Source organism: Dryas octopetala, chromosome 9 (assembly GCF_963921425.1).
Source record: "Dryas octopetala chromosome 9, drDryOcto1.1, whole genome shotgun sequence".
NCBI classification, from domain to species: domain Eukaryota; kingdom Viridiplantae; phylum Streptophyta; class Magnoliopsida; order Rosales; family Rosaceae; genus Dryas; species Dryas octopetala.
In genome coordinates, this window is record NC_141374.1 from 13,407,524 (window position 1) to 13,427,041 (window position 19,518).

Below are 19,518 nucleotides of genomic sequence, written 5' to 3' on the forward strand. Positions count from 1 at the left end.
TGCGCAAGGGATTACCAACGCTGCAGCAACACTTAAGCCAAAGGATGTAGGGGTTGGGGTCCCTAAAAGGTTTTGCACCGCCTGTTTTGGTAAGGTTGCTTGAGAACAGTGATTTGCTTTTATTATGCAACCATTACAAGTTAGTTTGAAAATTAGTTTGATTGTGATAACCAACCAATGTAGTTAGTCCCTTAATCCATTTCAAAAATATAATTCAATTTGCATTTCAAATATCTAGTGCTACCCTTTCAAAGGGTTGTTTAACTAAATAAATAATTAAAATTGAAATTTTCAGGTTTTTTTTTTTTTTTTTGTTAAATGTATATGAAACTGCTGGATAGCAGTGGTTACCTAATACTATTGTTCCATATGATCTACATGTTCGTACCTCAAGTAAACCCGGTTTTTCAATTTACTATTGTTCCATATGATCTACATTGCATATATTCACACATCAAAGCTGTTTTAGCAACTGCTAACTCAGAATTAAACCAAAAGATACTTTATATATATATATATATGTAAGATTACATTACATGATAAATTCCATAAGTGTGATCAGTTGTATAAAAAATACACTCAGTCAAACTAGCTTAAAAGAAGAGGCACAAAAAAGAAAAAGAAAACCTAGCTTAACAGAACCTTTACTTCCTTCCAACTTGACCCCCCTAAGTCACAAGCATGTGCATCCATATCTGCCAGCTTCCTACTGCCAACTACAATCAAAACAAAGCTAAATGGAAACCAATGCAATCCAAAGCAATGGGCAAGTCATATGCAAAACAATGAAACTTATGGGTAACAATGGCAGATTGATACTCACAAAGATGAAGGCAATTAAAGGACCTATATAAACTTGTTCTTGCTTATCAATCATCTCATTTCCTGAAATAAGATGTACAATGCTAACAATAAACATCTAAAAAAAAGAGAAATCATAAAGAAAGTTGGACCATTACAAAGAACCACATGCAAAAGAACTGAGCATGATTTTGGGGCTTTTTCTCTTGTTCTCCTTTTCTTCTTTTCTACTACATCTTCTTTGGGATTAAGTCTCAAAGAATGTTGAACAATTTAAATTCAGATACTCAGCCCAAAAAATTAACTTGAACATCTATATACTAAATAATGTCATTATGGAAACAAAAAGTCTGGTCATCGGGAGTGAGAGCAAACAGAGTTGATTGGAGGGACACAATTATGCACCAATTTAACAAAGAAACATCACATCATCATTAACCATGAGGTGAGCTACCAGAGAGTACTACTTGATCAAACCTTGATCCCATGGAATGTGAATTATGATAGTGATGACTCTATCAATCTTTATGCCTTACCAGTTATTGAATCAACTAGTTGACTCTAAAACACTTGCTATGTCACTATTATAATCCTTCATAATTTTGTATATTTACAGAATTTGAACAATGTGAAACTTAAGAGTAACCATGGCAGATTGGTACTCACAAAGATGAAGGCAATTAAAGGACCTATCAATCATGCCATATCCTGAAGTAAGATGTACAATGCTAACATTAAATGGAAACACAAAGCTGTACCTGCTAAAAAAGTCACCCAAGACAAGTAAAGTCATCCAAGCCACCACCAACAAGAGCATAGTGTGAAGCACAAAGCTGTACCTACTAAAAAAAAGAAGGAAAAATATTATGGTAATCGGAAGGGGTAAAACCAGTTAAGAAAATCAAGAAAACATTTCAAGATGCAAAAACAAAAAAAACAAAAAAAAAACAAATGATGGCATAATTACTTCAAGCTTTGCAGAATCTTGAATGTTGTTGACTTAGAATCTCGTTATCAACAAACCCTGTTGCCAAAGCAATTTTGGCTTCTTCTTTGCCTAACAAAAGAAGCATCAAACAATAAACATACTCTTATGTCATCCTCATCACAACATATATACCCAAAACTGAAATAAATTCCTAGTTCCTCTGCATATGCTTATCCCAAATAGAAATTAAAAACTGAAACCTTGCACAAATCATACCCCAAAACTGAAACCCAAAAATCAAAATAGAAATTTAAAAACTCAGGATAGGATTTCCTTACCTCAAGCAAGCACAATCAACAGCCTATACCAAAAATATAAAATTAACACATAAAAACTACACAGAAAACTAAAATAAAAACTGTTAAGTAAATAAAAGAATTGAGGAATAAGAAAACAACACCAAATATGGTGGTGACAGTAGGGCGGTGGGTCGCATCAGTGCCTATAGAAACATTAAATGAAAATGAAAATTTTTATATTACAAACATAAATAATAGAAACCCAAAGAACTAAAAAAAACAAAACACAAACCAGTATACATGCTCCTGTTGTTATAATATAACTGCAATAACTAATAAGTATATATGGATCTTAAAAAAAAGTTATTTTTAAATGGATGGCACTCAATCTAGGAAAATATCATAACAAGAGAAATAAGAAGCAGCAAAAATGCTTACACTGCCCATTGCACCCCATAGCTAGCAAATACTGAGGAAATGGGAGTCTCCGGATCTATGGCAGAAAAACATATTTACATCAAAATAAAAATTAAAAAGAGAACACCTAGTTTTTTTTATCTAACCATCAGACTCAAAACACGAACAGGGAACCCTTGTTAGGCAAATCAGTTTTGTTTTTTCCAGACCATCATAGACCACAAAAGCCCCAAAAACCCCAACTCTCTTAACCCTAAAATTGCAAAATCGATTTAAGTTTTGAAAACCCTAACCTATCACAAGAAAGAACGCACCAAAGAGAAGCTTCCTTCAAGCTCAGATCCACAATGCTCCAGCTTTGGAGTTCCATTTTTACGCTTCAGAGAGAGGGAGGGAGGGAAGGAGGGAGAGGGAGATAGATAGAGGGAGAGAGAGAGGAGAGCGAGAGCGAGAGAGAGAGAACAGAGGGTTGAGGGTTTTGTTTGGCAGAAAGAGAGGTAGATCTGGAGATTTTTTATTTTTTTTTTGGGTCGGCGGCAAGTTTTAAAAATAAAATTACTAGCACCCCTTTAAAGGAAAAAATATCAACTCTTGAATTTGATACACAGAAATAAGTCAAATAACCTTCCCAAATATTTGTTTATTAATTTAGGGTTTCTCAACTTTTTTTTTTTATTATTAAAATCTTTGTAAAACTGATTGTGGATAATTTGTAAAATATTTAATGAAAGGGTTATTTCTCAAATTGATAATTTGGGCATATAATATGTTATCCAACTTATTTGAAATAGATGGTTTTGGGGTTGGATCTCTAAGTGTATTGGACAAGGTGCCTCATTAACTATTAATTGTTGCTTTACAAAGCCTCTCTTATGCTGTTGGTGACTATAAGAGTGGATGATTTGACCTTTTTTTTATACCAACTATATAAGCAACTATTTTTCTCTATACACCCTATGTCCCTTTTGTGTTAATAGTTGGTAACAATATTTAGAAACCCCGTAAGCCATCCTAACCCACATTAGTTAGTGTTTACAAACTAAAATGGGGGTGCTTTATGAAGTCAATGGCACAATAGTGTTTGTTGACCATAAATTTGAGCAATTGCAACCTACTAGAATTTACATTTCAAAAATAGTGAGTATTGCTCACTTTTGTTGTAGTGTACGTGACACGTTATATTATGTGATTGGCCTAAAAAGATAATTTCGTATTAATTTATTAACAAATTAACTTTAGAAATAACATTGTAGCAAAAACACAATCTCAATACAATAGTGTCTTAGCTATAGCTAAAACAACTATATAACTATAGTAATGTGTAATGTCTTAGGGCCAGTTTGGTATTACTGTGAGGAAAAACAGCTGTGAAGTAAAGTCAGCTGTAAAGTAAAACAGTTGAGTGTTTGGTAAACTATGTTTTCAAAAGTGCTGTGAGTGCAAAAAACAGTATCAAAGTATTTGGTAAATGTTAATGTAAAAGTGCTGTGATTGTGTATAATTACTAAAATGGACATGATGCTGAAAATGTCTTTCACTTATTTGTTTGGTAAAACTAAAATGTTTTTTTTACTTATTTTTTAAATTTGTGGCTACAAATTTTTATTAGTATTAATTTTTTTAAGAACAACATTATTAAATAAGTATGCCTATTATTTTTTTAAATATATTATAATTTTAATCGTATAAATAAAATATCATAATTAATTATCACAATATAAAATATAAGTAACAATGGACATAATTTTTTCATTTAAAATAAACAAATAAAAATTATAGAAATCAATAAGGGTATTATGAGTAAAATAAAATATTTATTGTTGTGATTCACTGCAGCTTTCAAAAGCACCTAGAGACCTGCTTTCTGTTTTTTGCTGTAGAAAGTTGAGAATTGTGAGGGAAAACAGTTTTTTATTTTTTTACCAAACACCAAAACTACTGTAAGTGATTGAGAATTGTCATCCACAATAGTTTTTAGGTCTTTCACTGCAATCCCAAACGGGGCTTTAGTCTTTTTTGGGCTGTAGATATAGGAAAAAGATTTACATATTCTCATATTGTAGTGATGTGATATTCTTTGAAAAAAGAGATAGAGCTAAGAGACAAGAGACAAGAGACAAGAGACAAGAAAAAGAAAAAGAAAAAAAGACAGCAAATGAAAGAAAGCGATGTCAGGTGATATTACATGGAAAATATGTAAATTCTTCTCCATATGTATGTTGGACCTTCCTACACTAACTCCAAATCATGTTCTACTAAGAGGACACCAAAATTAAGATGACAGGGACAATTGAGAGAAAAATTGTCATGAAAACGCCTTATCTTAATGTCAGCACGCTGCATACACGTGGGCTTTGTACTAAGGCTTTTCTTACCAGACGATGGAATATCAATTCTGGGCCTTGCAATTTCAATATATGAGAAGCTCAAATTTGAACGTATATATATATATAATAGCTTCTTCTGTTGAGGTATACCTCAACTTATTTATGTTGAGGTATGACCTTGTTAGGGCCCACACAAGTCGTTTTGTGTCGATCCGAACCGTTCAATTTTTACATCTTCATTGATAGATCATCCTTGTAAAAAATTAGCCAAATCCGAAATCATTTGCCTATCTAACTTTGATAAAACAAATTGACCGTTTCATCGAAAATATTTGGTTCGTCCATTTATTTGATCAAAGTTAGATAGGCAAATGATTTTTGATTTAGCTAATTTTATACCTCAACTTATTTATGTTGAGGTATACCCTATTGGGGCCCACACAAGTCGTTTTGTGTCGATCCGAACCGTTCAATTTTTACATCTCCATTGATAGATCATCCTTGCAAAAAATTAGCTAAATCAAAAATCATTTGCCTATCTAACTTTGATCAAATAAATGGACGAACCAAATATTTTCAATGAAACTGTCAATTTGTTTTATCAAAATTAGATAGGCAAATGATTTTCGATTTGACTAATTTTTTGTAAGGATGATCTATCAATGAAGATGATCTATCAATGAAGATGTGGCCCATTTGCTAAAATGGGCCACATCCTTTAAATGGGTTAAAGAATTCAAGAGAGAATTCAAGAGACAAGCGTGCAATGATCGAAGGTGTTTATTTGCTAAGTAAAATGTATTAATAAAATTATATAAATATACGTATCATTGTTATAATTAAGGATGAATTGGTCAATATGATGTGCGTATCAATGGGGGAGAACCAGCTGATTGAGGAGTGTCAATGGGAGGCAAGATTTGTTCCAAAATAGTAGATTTGATTGGAGTAGATGTTAGGGTTCAACGAATTGGGGCTTAAATTTTTTGTGATAAAATATTTTAATTTTCTTTTTGTCTAACCTAAGTTTCACAAAATTTTAAAAAGGTTAAAATATTCTTTATAAAATCTTATGTGGAAATGTCATATCATTAGGCACCATTATGACACAAATTATTAAGTAACTCTAGCACTCCTTATTTGGAAACGTTGGAGGTGTTTAATAAGAAATTATAAAAATTACAAAATTACAAAAATGTGTAATAAATAAAGGGTGTGTAGTGAGTAGTGACAAGTATGTGTGTTCAAATAATAGCCATCTAATAAATGAATGCTTTAGAATTCAATTCCATAGTGAAGTAGACGCCAATAGTCCAATGCAAACAAGTATATACTCTTAACATACAGACTGTAAATACAACATTAGTGAAACTAGACTACAAATTGGAGGTACATATATAATCTACAACGTGACATTCCAAAGTCCAAGCTTCTGTTATATACGACTTGATAGTAATTTGCACACTACAATAACTCCAAATTTGGTACTGTGTTTGAAACTGTTTTTTGTTCTTAAAAACGAGCGATTATGTTTCTTTACCAGTGTTTTCAAAAGTGCGCTTCAGGCGTGCCTCAAGGCGCGAGTCATGGCGAGGCGGCTGCCGATTGCGCTCGACGTCGCCGGACTGTGTAAAATGACTGAAAGGCGACGGCAAGGCGTAGATAGCGTACGCCTCGCGACGGCTAGGCGTTGAAGGCGTGAATGGCGACGCTCTGTGTGATTTTTTTTTTTCCAAAAACTCTTAGTCCCAAAACGATCAGTCAATTGCTCCAAGTGATATCAGAAAAGAGGGAGGGAGGGTTAGAGATGAAAGAAAAATAAGTACATGTTCCTTCAGCTCCTGCTTCCGTGCAACCATATGTGACATGATTTATTGCCACATCTAGCCTCATATGTGTTGGTTACGTGATCAGTTAGGTTTTATTTCTTACAATTGAACATAGTTACTAAAAGCGACAAGAGAACAAGGAGAAAAAGGGGAGCAAAGAAAATATCGGACAGTCTGCAATGCAAATTTTGTGCAAGTTGTTCTGGTCCTTTGGTGGTGAAAAGGAAAGTAAGTTTGGCCCTTATTATGGAATTTTATTCAAGTTTACTCAAGGGAAGGACTAATGGATCAATTTTGTTGGTTTGTCAACATCTCCACACAGACCCCCTTCATTATCATCATAAGGCAGCTTTGGCATCATGTAAGCAGTGCATAAATGCATTTTCAGTTTTTCCACAAGAAAAGTCTTCAAGTTTCACCTTTTGTGATGCCTCGGATCTTATGAATGTTGTTCTTGCTTTTACAAAGAAGATACTTCTTTATGCAATTTTGATCTAGAACAAGACTACTTATATTAATATATGAATGACAATTAATGCTATTTTTTAGCTATATAATTTTTTTTATAATTATATTTTTTTATGCTCAAAAGGCTTACGCTATACGCATCAAAGCTTACGCCTCGCGTGACGCTTTTGCGTATGAAAATACTGTTCTTTAATGAAAAAATTTTTGGTATCCTATTTTCAGAAAATAGTTTTCAAAATTGATCCGAAAATGCAAACTTATCATTTTCCCAGTTTTTGAGGTCTTCATTTACTCTTTTACAAAAGCCAATTACAGATAGCCTTTGCCTTTCCTCACTGAAAGAAGAACTCGTGCTTCAGCCAATTACAGAAGTCGATCTGATTGTAGTATTAGGCCTTGAGCAAAAATCTCAAGTGCTTCAGCCATGGTCAAGCCTAGCCCAGTCCCTCGCTCTCCAGTTCAATCGCAGGCCCACCTTAATTGTCTCCCTTCCCTCCATTGAAAACGATGAAGATCTATGATGGAAAATTGGAAATGTGCCCAACATATATGAACAGGTGATCACAATATTGTCTTCACTAGGATGCAAATGTAACCATGTTCCATGTGGGCTTTGTACTGAGGCTTACCTCACCACCTACTATGGAATAGTAATTTTGGGGATTATTCGACCAAAAACAAATTGACATATATTCATTAAATTTATTCATCAAATTTTGTTCATTAAACTTGAATTATTCACTTTCAAAGCTTATGAACAAGTGTTTAATTTATAAGACATTTTCTCTCAAAATTAAGCATATGAATTATGTGTATGCTAGGTCGGTCCTGAGATTATGGGGACACAAGACGAATCATAAAAATTGAGTCATCTACCATTTATGTATATTATTTGGACTTTAACATAATATATAAGTATATAAGTGATTTACAAAATTTAATAATTCTTAACATTTCATGACCGGAGGATGTAATGACCTACTTCGTCTAGTCTAGTCCCAGGACTACTCAATCAGTGATTTTTGGCACCCCAATAGTACTTTTAGAAGAGTAGAATTAGACGCACCACCGACTTTGAAGATGATGGGTAGCGTAAATCTTATATGGGGCGTGCTCCAGTGGGGCATGCCCCATTGAAGACCCTCTCTGATGGGTATAATGTTGACGTGATAGCTGACACTTGACCACCAGGACTTTCAAGTCTTGCATGAAGCTGAAGCTGAAGCTGCTTAACATACTAACATAGGATCAGTTTTGCTGGGTTTGATGAAAGTCAGATCTTATTCGAACTTGTTGCTTATTGAGCTCATGAATTCTGAGCCTAGCTCAACAAATGTTCAATGTGCAGCTTGTACTAGGTAGCCAGTTATTAGTACAGTGATCAATATTTGTGGTCAAGTGTCTAGGTTCATATATACGTACTATAGACACCCGCGGACCTCAGGTCCACAGGACCACAGGACCACAGCCACAGGCCTAGAGCTACAAGTCAACATTTTTGTAGAGTCTAGTTATTCTTGTTTTCCACAAGAAAAACAGAGGTCACCCAATAAATTAATAATCAATGTTTGTGTCATGGGCCTCATGGCCCAAAAAAGAATAATCAATGTTTGTGCAAGACATGCGCATTACTACATTATTGTTTATTAGGGGTGGACATTTTAACCTTGCACCGTCAAAATTGACCGAACCATATTGTCAAAAAATTATAAAAAACTGCATTGACTAAAAAAATCAACACCGTCAAAAAAATCGAACTGCACTGCTTCTTTCCGGTTCCGGTTCCTGTTCCACACCTCATTTAACCGCACCGCACCGAACCGCACCGCATAATTGTAAAAAATATATATTTTTATATTTTTATACATATATATACCATTTTATATGCTTTTTATACATATTTATACCATATTTATATATTTTTTATACATTTTTTGTACACATTTTTATACACTTTAGACCCTAAACCCTAATAAAATATTAAAATTAATATTAACCTAGCTATATTTAGAGTTTAGACCCTAAAATATATTTTATATAACCCTATGACCTATTTTCTAGATATATAATATAATAATAAATTAATAATTTTAGTTATACCCATTACCCTATATAATAAAATTAGTATATTCTTTATATTCTATATAAAAAAAAAGGTTTTATTTTTTAAAGTTCATTTTTTAAAATTTACTATTCATCCGGCCCAAGCGCTACAGTAAAATACTGTAGCGGCCCACTTTTTAAAAAACCGGTGCTACAGTAACAGCGCTACAGTGTTTTTAAAATGCCATTTTCCCCCTTTTTTTTCCATTCCAAAAAAAAAAACAAATAATAATTTATGTATTTTCATGTCATAAACATATTAAATAATAACTAATATAAAATACAAAAAATCAAGATGAGGCATCCATAATCTTTTACGTTTTAATAGTAAGTTAATTGTTACTATCGAATAGTAACAATCATCTATTGCTACTGCCGGGCAGTGGCAATCAAGTATTATCATTGTTTGATAATAACAATCACTTATTGCTACTGTCTGGCAGTGACAATCAGAAATTGTTATTATTTGGTAGTAAAAATCACCTATTGATACTGTCTTACAGTAACAATCACCTGTTGAAGATAACTAATATATCTTGTTATCATCATACAATAACAATCACCAAAATTCAAACCATAGAAAATTACAAAATTCAAAGAGTAACAATCACCTGATTGCTACTGTCACACAGTAACAAATCAAGTGATTGTTAATTTGCTACTATCACACAGTAACAATCACCTAATTGCTACTGTCACAGTGGCAACTATTATTTCTTGCCACTATCGAACAATCACTATTCTCATTGTTCCAAAAAGAACCCAGAAACAACATACATATACAAATCTTATGTATTTTTCTAACATAAACACATAAAAAACAAAAAAACTTCTTCTTCTTTTTTTCTATTTGCTGAAGCAGACATGTACTTCCTTTTTTTTTTTTTTTTTATGAAGTTGTCATGTGTCTTCTTCTTTTTTTCTTTTTTGTTGAAGCTGTCGTGTGTCTTTTTTTTTTTTTTTTTTTTTTTAACAATAGCCACTGTCAAAAAAATAGCCACTGTAAAAAAAAATGCTATTTAACAATTGTCACTATCAACTGTCACTATTAACAATCATAACCCCACTTATATATTGTTACTGATAAGCATTAACAACTATAGCCTCACTTACATATTGTTATTGACAAGCAGTAACAATCATAGCCCCACTTACATATTGCTACTGACAAGTAGTAACAATCATAACCCCACTTACATATTGGCTATAAAATGAATATGATATATTCTACTAACATAACTAAGATGCATGACATAACTATAAATGATTTGAACAATATATAAAATTTCCAATAATATATCTTTGATTCCTACCACCAATACATTGCCACCTAAACAAACATAGGCATGACCACAGAATTCCAATCAAGGAAAAGTCAAGAGAAACAAACCTCCCCTGCCATTGAAACACAAACAATGAATTACTCAATAATGATAACGAAACGCCAATATACAAGTAGTTACACAAACTAATACTATAGATAAGTAGTTACACAAACTGCAAGTACAGAAGCTAATGCCATGTTCTACCTTTTAGAAACTCAATTCCTCAACATCATTTAATAATCCATTACTTTCATGGCTTAGCATACAAACCAATCATAACAATCTTAATATATCACCATGGCCTGGAGGTATATGCTTGTATCATATATCAACCTGCATATCACCATGGCCACAACCTTGAAATAAATTGGAAAAAAAAAATTAATTAAGCCACACCTATTCTATTCATGTAAAATTATGCAAAGCAAAAGAGCTAAAAACGCAAAAAGAAACTGCACAAAATTAAGTTACCTGTAAAATGAATACAGAGGCATACTCATTGTATACAGAGGCCAATGATGGAACTGTTACCTGTAAAATGAATCTTAGATAAGTCTCCAACATGCATGACCTTGGAAACATAAAATCAAAATAATGTATCCAAACGTTCAGTGGTGTGCAATCGATCTTCATCAACAAAAGTGAGAACTTCCCATCCACAGACAAAATTAATTGGGAATGTGAATTTTCGAGTACCATTAATTACCTGATTCTAGCTAGCAATATATGATGTAGAATAAAGGCAACAGAACATAAGTTTCAATTACAAGGGGGAGAGCGAAGGAAATTTACAATGAAACTTTTTCTTCAAATGAAAGTTTGTATTAAAAACCTGCAATTGCAGACATGGACTTGGATTGTGGCATGTCCATCACCTTTGCCACCTGAAATTGGAGTCCCAAAATCTGAAACCCTAATTCAATGGCAGCGTAGGCCATGTTCCAAGCTAAGCTGAGAGAGAAAAGAGATATAGAGATAGGAAGAAGAGACATACTTGTGAGGTGGGGAGTGAGGAAGGAGGTCGATCTGGAGTTGCGGCTTCTGCTACCTTTTTCTCAAAGTGAAGGGAGGATTCTTCGTGGTGGTTTGCCGAAGAAGGGCACCGAGATCGATCCAAGCAGAGGCAACGATCGTCCGATCGACGACGGCAACGATGGTGAGTCGCCGAAGAAGGGAGCAGCGGCAAAGCTTGCAGACGGAGAGAGGGAGATAGAGATAGACGGAGAGAAGAGAAGGAGACGGAGAGAGAATGACGGAGACGGAAGAGAGGACCGGTTTGGTATAAACTGGGCCTCCTTCAAATATCAAAAAAGGACCTGGGTCTTAAAAGTATTAAGTGTCAAAAAATGGACTTTATAATCATTAACTTTAAAAAAAATTAGTGTATTATTTATAGTTTATACTCTATATACTAAATTTTTTAATTGTTTATAGTTCTAGGGTATAATATATAGTTATATACTATATAAGTGTGTATGGTATATGCCATATAAGGTATAGGATTTAAAATTTATGGTATAAAGTTTAGGATATGGTATAGGTCCTATAGGATATTAGGGTTTATGGTATAAGGATTTAAAACTTATGGTATAGGGTTTGGTTGCAACTCATCTCTCATTCTCTAAACGCTAAACCCTAAGGTTTAAAATTTTATATATTCTATATACTCTATATAGTCTAGTTACATAAACTAGTTTGCCCAACCAAACCCAATTGCTCAAACCCCAAAACATATGTTTTATATAAATTATAAAACATTAAAACATTAAAACATATGCAAATGTAATAAAAAGACCAGAACCGCAGTGGAGAACCGCACCGCACCGCACATGAAATGGTTTGGTTTGGTTTGGTTTGGTTTTTTTACTCCCTTCACGGTTTTAAGCACCGAACCGCACCGCGTATGAATATCCGGCGCGGAGCCCGGTTCCGGGGGAGAACGGGACCAAACCGCACCGCGCCCACCCCTATTACGTATAGCCGATATAGGACGTGGGGAGAGAATAAGATTGTCTTTTTCTTGGTTATTTAAGGGCCCGTGATTGGGCAGAGCAACGATCACTTTGAGCAGCCAATGACTACGTGACATGTTATATTATGTGATTGACCTAAAAAGATAATTTCGTATTAATTTACTAACAAATTAATTTTAGAAATAACATTTTAGCAAAAACACAATCTCAATACAATAGTGTCTTAGCTATAGCTAAAACAACTATATAACTATAGTTACGTATAATGTCTTAGGGCCAGTTTGGTATTACTGTGAGGAAAAACAGCTGTGAAGTAAAGTCAGCTGTAAAGTAAAGCAGTTGAGTGTTTGGTAAACTATGTTTTCAAAAGTGTTACGAGTGCAAAAAACAGTATCAAAGTGTTTGGTAAATGTTAATGTAAAAGTGATGTGACTATGTATAATTACTAAAATGGATATGATGCTGAAAGTGTCTTTCACTTATTTGTTTGGTAAAACTAAAATGTTTTTTTTACTTATTTTTTAAATTTGTGGCTACAAATTTTTATTAGCATTAATTTTTTTAAGAACAACATTATTAAATAAGTATGCCTATTATTTTTTTATGTATATTATAATTTTAATCGTATAAATAAAATATCATAATTAATTATCACAATATAAAATATAATTAACAATGAACATATTTTTAATTTAAAATAAACAAATAAAAATTATAGAAATCAATGAGGGTATTATGAGTAAAATAAAATATTTATTGTTATTGTGATTCACTGCAGCTTTCAAAAGCACATAGAAATATGTTTTTTGTTTTTGCTGTGGAGAGTTGAGAATTGTAGGGAAAAGCAGTTTTTTATTTTTTTACCAAACACCAAAACTGCTGTAGGTGATTAAGAATTGTCATCCACAATAGCTTTTGGGTCCTCCACTATAATCCCAAACGAGGCCTTAGTCTTTTTTGGGCTGTAGATATAAGAAGAAGATTTACATATCCTCATGTTGTAGTGACGTAACATCCTTTGAAAAAAGAGATAAAGACAAGAGACAAGAGACAAGAGAAAGAGAAAGAAAAAAAGAGTGAGAGAAATGAGAAAGCAAATGAAAAAAAGCAATGTCACGTGATATCACATAAAAATATGTAAATTCTTCTCCATATATAATTATATATGTTGGACCTTCCTACACTAACTCCAAATCATGTTCTATCAAGAGGACACCAAAATTAAGATGATAGGGAGGGTTGAGAGAAAAACTGTCATGTCAGCACGCTGCATACACGTGGGCTTTGTACTAAGGCTTTTCTTACCAGACGATGGAATATCAATTCTGGGCCTTGCAATTGCAAATTTGCAATCTCAATATATGAGAAGTTCAAATTTGAACGTAAATGTATGTATATATATATATATATAGGGTAACTTAACAAAATTATAAGCATAATTTTCATGTAATAGAATTGATACAAAGATAATTTTCATTTTCATGTAATTCATGAACAAGTATAATCAGCTAATGAGAAATATAAGGGATAATAGATTTATATATCCATGATATATATAAAGAAGTTTGTTTTGTTTTTTTAATTTCTTCATCAAATTTTGTTCATAAATTTAAATTTTACTTAATTTAACAAAAGAGATATTAACACATATAATGTAGGATGCATCTGCTGAGAAATTTTTAAGACATTCTTCATCATAAGCATATGAATTATATGTATGAATCTTTTATTAATCCATTTTCCTAACAATAATAATAAGAGACCTCTAATAGTAATGACACTAATTATTATTATAGTATTTTAGATCAATATTTGGTGCATGTGTCCGTAATTGATCCATTTTCCTTATGATGTACATGTGATCATATTGACATATTTATTGATAAGAAATACTAGAGTACTCAATTTTAAGCGTCCTCTTACCTTTTAGCATTGACGTGGTCCAATAAAATAGAACCACGTGTTGCTTTTAACTCTTTCATGTAGTCGAACACTCTAGCAGCTTCACCCCTACCCAATCAACCCAGCAGTTAAGGACGGCGCCAGAAAAATGTACTCATGAGGACACATTTTCCTTTTGCATTTTAGGTGTTTTACAATCAAGCATACAATCACGTTTAAGATTTGGAAATTCTTTTAAAAATCAAATGATCTATTTTGGTAGAGTATTTCTCTTTGTTGAGTGCCTGATCTCATAGTTTGCCTGTCGCTTTACTCCAACACTGAGTCCTCGTTTCTACATGCCCCTTTAATTCCCAGAGTGATTCACAACACTCTCGTCTTCCACTGCTTAATATATTCCCCACCCTCTGTCTCTCTTGTTGCAGCAAAATTAAGCCATGGAAGATATTTTTTCCGCTTGTTTTTCGCCCAATAATCCTTGTCAAGAAACCTCTGCGTCACCCTCGATTCAACAACGCCTCCAATTCATAGTTCAAAGCCGTCCTGAATTGTGGGTCTACTCCATCTTCTGGCAAGCCTCCAAAGACACCAATGGTTGTTTTGCTTTGTCATGGGCCGGAGGTCATTTCCGAGACACCCGAGACCATGGAGACCATGAGTGGTTTTACTTTTACACCATTTCTTCAACGCAGTCATTTCCTATAGGGAATGGCATTAACAACAACATTCTCAGTCGTACATTTTGTTCTGGTGGTTTTATTTGGTGGGCAGATGGTGATTATGAGCTGCAATTCGATGAGTGTGAGAGAGTCAAAGTGGCTCGCGAGCATGGAATTCAAACCTTGGTTTGTGTTGCAACTTCATGTGGGGTACTTGAACTGGCTTCTCTGGATGTGATCAAACAAGATTGGGGTCTTGTCCAGATTTCAAAATCACTTTTCGGATCAGACATTATTAACAGCAGCAGCTGGGTCGTCTCAAATCAGGGCATGATCAAACAAGTACATGATGTTCCTCTGCAGCCACAGAGTGGGATGTTCATTTCAGGAGCACAAAATAATGAGTACACCAACCCATTAGGTGATTATAACCAAAGTGGTGGTAATACAAGAGAAGCATCCGTTGTCAATTTAGATAGTGAGTCATCATCAGACTCAGGGCCTTCTAAGAATACAGATACCATTCGGTTGAAAAAGAGAGTAAAACCAAACCATAAAAGTAATGTTGGCAGAGAATCACCGATTAAAAATGTGGCTGCGGAGAGACAACGGCGGGAGAGACTCAACCGCCGGTTCTATGCCCTCCGGGCGGTTGTTCCCAATGTGTCAAAGATGGACAAAGCTTCTCTGCTGGCTGATGCAGTGGTGTACATCAACGAGCTCAAGGCGAAGATTGAAGACTTAAAGACCAAAATCCAAGCGCCACCCCAGAAACCACAACTTGGTACTATGAATTGTACTAGTACTAACTCCATAGTTGAGCATCATCCTCATGCAAGGCCATGTTCAAGTGATTGTAAAAGAGCTGCTATGGAAGTAGATGTTAAGATTGTGGGGTCGGAAGCCATGATAAGAGTTCAGTGTTCGGATTCGGATTACCCATATGCAAGGTTGATGAATGCACTCAGAGACTTGGGGTTACAAATTTGTCATGCAAGCATGTCAAGCGCCAAGGAGTTGTTGCTTCAAGATGTTGTGGCAAGAGTTCCTCAAGGATTCACTAGTGAGGCAGCCATGAGAACCGCTATTATGAAAAGAATGTTTAATTAATTAGTTACTTAATTTCCCTAGCTAGCTAATTAAGCCTTATTCATGATCAGGACAATGGTTTTCTCATTCTTCTTCTCGTTCGGTATCGGTTGTTGTAACTCGATGCTTAGCCAAGTTTTAGGAGTTAATGTGTCTGTGTAAGTTAAGTGAAGACTTGTTTTCCAATAAGATTTCTAAGCAATAAACATATCATTTCAACTGTCAATAATAGCCCTACTGCCTGTTGCATTTTCTCTACCTAGTAATTAAGCAACTTTAATTTTACCCCTTGAAATTTCTTTGGTCCGCTTTCTGAAGAATCTGCACAAGCTATTTTTCTTTTTTTTTTTTGGTAAAAATCTGAACAAGCTATTCAATTACAGGCTTTACAGCTAATTACTCATGGCTAAAGACAAAAGGTCATGAACATAGCATATATACTCTCATATCCTTAATTGTCTTACCCACTTGCAAAATTAATGGCCTCAATGATTCAATGCTTTACTACAATCTTGACGGTTATGCACCAGCAAGACCTGCATAATTGGAGAAAAAAATTTCTGTGTTGTTAGTGGTGGTGTAATCAGTCCATTCATATTATAATATTTGAATTATTTTAAAGTATTGTTAAAGTTTAAAATATTAATGATTGTACATATGTTATAATTTGAATGAATTAATTACACCGTCATGTGGTATTATAATCATATGACAAAATATCTCCTCCATTTGCACTAGCGAGGTATGACTTATTGTTTATGGTGTCAGGTGTGTCATGGTGTGCTAAAGATTTTCAAAGAATTTGTAGCAGTGAGAGTCCAAACTCCTTCTTCAGTCCTACTCTCCTTGTTCTCTTGTTGGCAGCGGAGAAAGACCTGGCATTCAAGTGAGCCACCCGGTGGAGATAATTCGAAGTTAAAAATATTTAAAGAAAAAAATGCGAAGGCTCTCTGTCTCTCTCGTTTGCCACCCATACCTGCTTAGGATATAGAATGAGGTTTGTGGAGGCTGTATATTAGGTTTTAACTTTGAAATTTTGGGCGAAATCTCAGAGTTAAAACCTAATATAAAGCCAACAAACCAGGGCTTGAGAAGAAGTAAAAATGCACTGTCGAACACTCAAAAAATGACGGCCAAGGGCTCGGCACCTGGTATGTGTGAAAAAATTGAAACCAATAGACTAATATTATGTAATATTGAATGATTACAGTATTATTAAACTTTATTTAGAATTTTAAAAGTTATAAAACTTTATTCAATAAATTGTTAAATTAAAGAATCTAAATAAAAGTTTCCCTTATAAATTACCTGACATGAGCCCAATTGTGACACAAACAGTAATTAAGACCTGATACAAACTAAGATCCAATATAAACTTTAGGCCCAACATGATACGGATAGTAATTAAGGTCCAATACTGTTCAAGGCCCAACATGGCACAAATTGGATAACAACAACATACAAAATTACAAACCCGCCTACCCATTCATGGACCACCCCTAAAGCTAGCGTGGAACCAAAGTAAAGTTGATGGTACATTTTGAAGAAAACATATATCTGCTTGCCTGCCAGGTTGACCATTTGTCGATGGCTACGTCTTCCATGGAAGAGTCTCTCTTTGTCGATTACTAGTACTGCCGTGGTTTACCTTCCCTCTCCTGTTGTCTAATAAGTCCTAGTGATTAATGGGGCGGATTTCGGTTTCCTCTATTTTTCAGATACATCATACATATATGCTCTAGTATTTTACTGAATTGGTAACATTATATCATTATGTTACATAGTGTTACGATTACGTATAATAATTTTTCATGTTCTAGTACTTAAATTCGCTGCTCCTCATATAATATATAAATTAAGTCATAATTAAGAAAATTATTTGAAATGACATTGGCACCAAGTGTGAAAGCTTAGGAGATCATGGAATAATCAACAATAAGACCATATTGCCAACTCTATACTACAAGTCAACATTTTTGGAGGAGTTGTTCTTAATTTACTTATATTTATAAAAGGAAACAGATGTCTCACTCATATGCTCTCTGTATATACGACGCGGAGAGAATAAGATTGCGTTTGATATTCTTTTCAAAAACTTTTTTTGTTTCTAAATTTTTTATTTTTTCGGTCGATTTACTTGAGGAAGCAAAGGGACAATAAAGGAGGAGGGAGAAGTGTTTTTCCGGAAAGTAAATGGGTGCTTTGAATTCAATTCCGTAGGGAATAAGGACAATAGTACAAAAGGTGCTTCATATGGAATATTGTAAGTTCAATATTGGCTGTGATATATAATCTTGATACGTTGATTGAAATTTCAATGCCATGAAGGGATCGATATTTTGGACAATACCTAGCTTTGTATGTGCCATGTCCAATATAGATTATAGGCCATATATGACCTAAGGACAAATCCACATGCAGACACGCAGTGACGGAGCCAGCAATCTAGTTTAGGGGCACCTCAGACAATTTTGTTTATTAACATATATATTCAAACAAAAACTTCTTCAAAATCTTTACTTAATTAGCAATATTTATATCATTGAGAATCCTCCGAAATTAGTCTCTATCCATCAATTTTAAGTTAATAAAATGACTACAAAAATCAATAAAAATTGTACAAAGAAATATTGGATAAAAAAGAAAAAAAGAAAAAATAAAAATATAAAAAATTAAAAATACTCTTCTTTATGACAATCATGACACGTACCATTCTATCTATTTTATTGACCGAATTAAAGATTTGTGTTTGAATATTACAATCATGCATGTGAACGTACTACAGGGATATGATTGTACGTTTTAAACTATATAAAATAATTAGAAATTCCAACAACAGTAGGAATTAAAAGTGTTATGATTCATATACGGACAACTATATAATTACTTATATTATAACAAGGAATTAATTATATACAACATTGGTGAATCTGTAGTGAGACATAATCTAAAACGTGAAATAATAATAATTACAAGCCTGCAGTGTTATATATGACTTGATATCACGATTGGGGGGTTTTGAAAGTGACTATGTCACATGACTATGCATTAGAATGTCAAAAATTAATGTTAATGTATAGGGCAGGAATGCAGGATATCAAATTTTGTTCATTAAATTTGAATACACTTTATCTCATTTAATTTTAATAAATTGATAACATATAGGGTACAATCTGGTGAGTAATTAACTTAAAAGACATTTTCCCTCATAAGCATATGAATTTTGCGTACGTGTATGAATAATAATACTAATTACACTAATTATTACCATTATGCTAGCTAGTGTTTTGATTTAAATCAATATATCATATCTAAAAGGAAAATAACTTACCTGTCCCTGTTATAAGGACAGGTGTTATCCCCATTAGAGAGAGAGGAAGAGAGAAAGTGAGAGAGAG

At 33.7% G+C, this 19,518-nt stretch overlaps 1 protein-coding gene and 1 long non-coding RNA gene across 3 annotated transcripts; one reads left to right on the forward strand and one right to left on the reverse strand.

The window, feature by feature from the left end:
* Window positions 1-492: 492 nt before the first annotated feature.
* Window positions 493-2,642, reverse strand: LOC147274356 (uncharacterized). 2 transcript variants are annotated; one of them, XR_015119677.1, is made up of 5 exons: window positions 2,467-2,642; window positions 1,769-2,231; window positions 1,560-1,643; window positions 824-885; window positions 493-709 (listed from the first exon to the last, which is right to left on the reverse strand). It is a non-coding gene; the product is annotated as an uncharacterized LOC147274356 (long non-coding RNA). The 2 variants fall into 2 exon arrangements; XR_015119678.1 differs by having other exon boundaries at window positions 493-716.
* An 11,871-nt stretch (window positions 2,643-14,513) lies between these two features.
* Window positions 14,514-16,346, forward strand: LOC147274357 (transcription factor bHLH14-like). Its single transcript, XM_086256397.1, has one exon. It carries the CDS (start codon window positions 14,810-14,812, stop codon window positions 16,139-16,141), a length of 1,332 nt encoding a protein of 443 aa, XP_086112523.1. The 5' UTR covers window positions 14,514-14,809; the 3' UTR covers window positions 16,142-16,346.
* The last annotated feature ends 3,172 nt before the right edge of the window (window positions 16,347-19,518 follow it).

Excerpts from the sequence above, each read along its gene's own strand:
- LOC147274357 (XM_086256397.1), top strand. The coding sequence starts at position 14,810 with ATGGAAGATATTTTTTCCGCTTGTTTTTCGCCCAATAATCCTTGTCAA.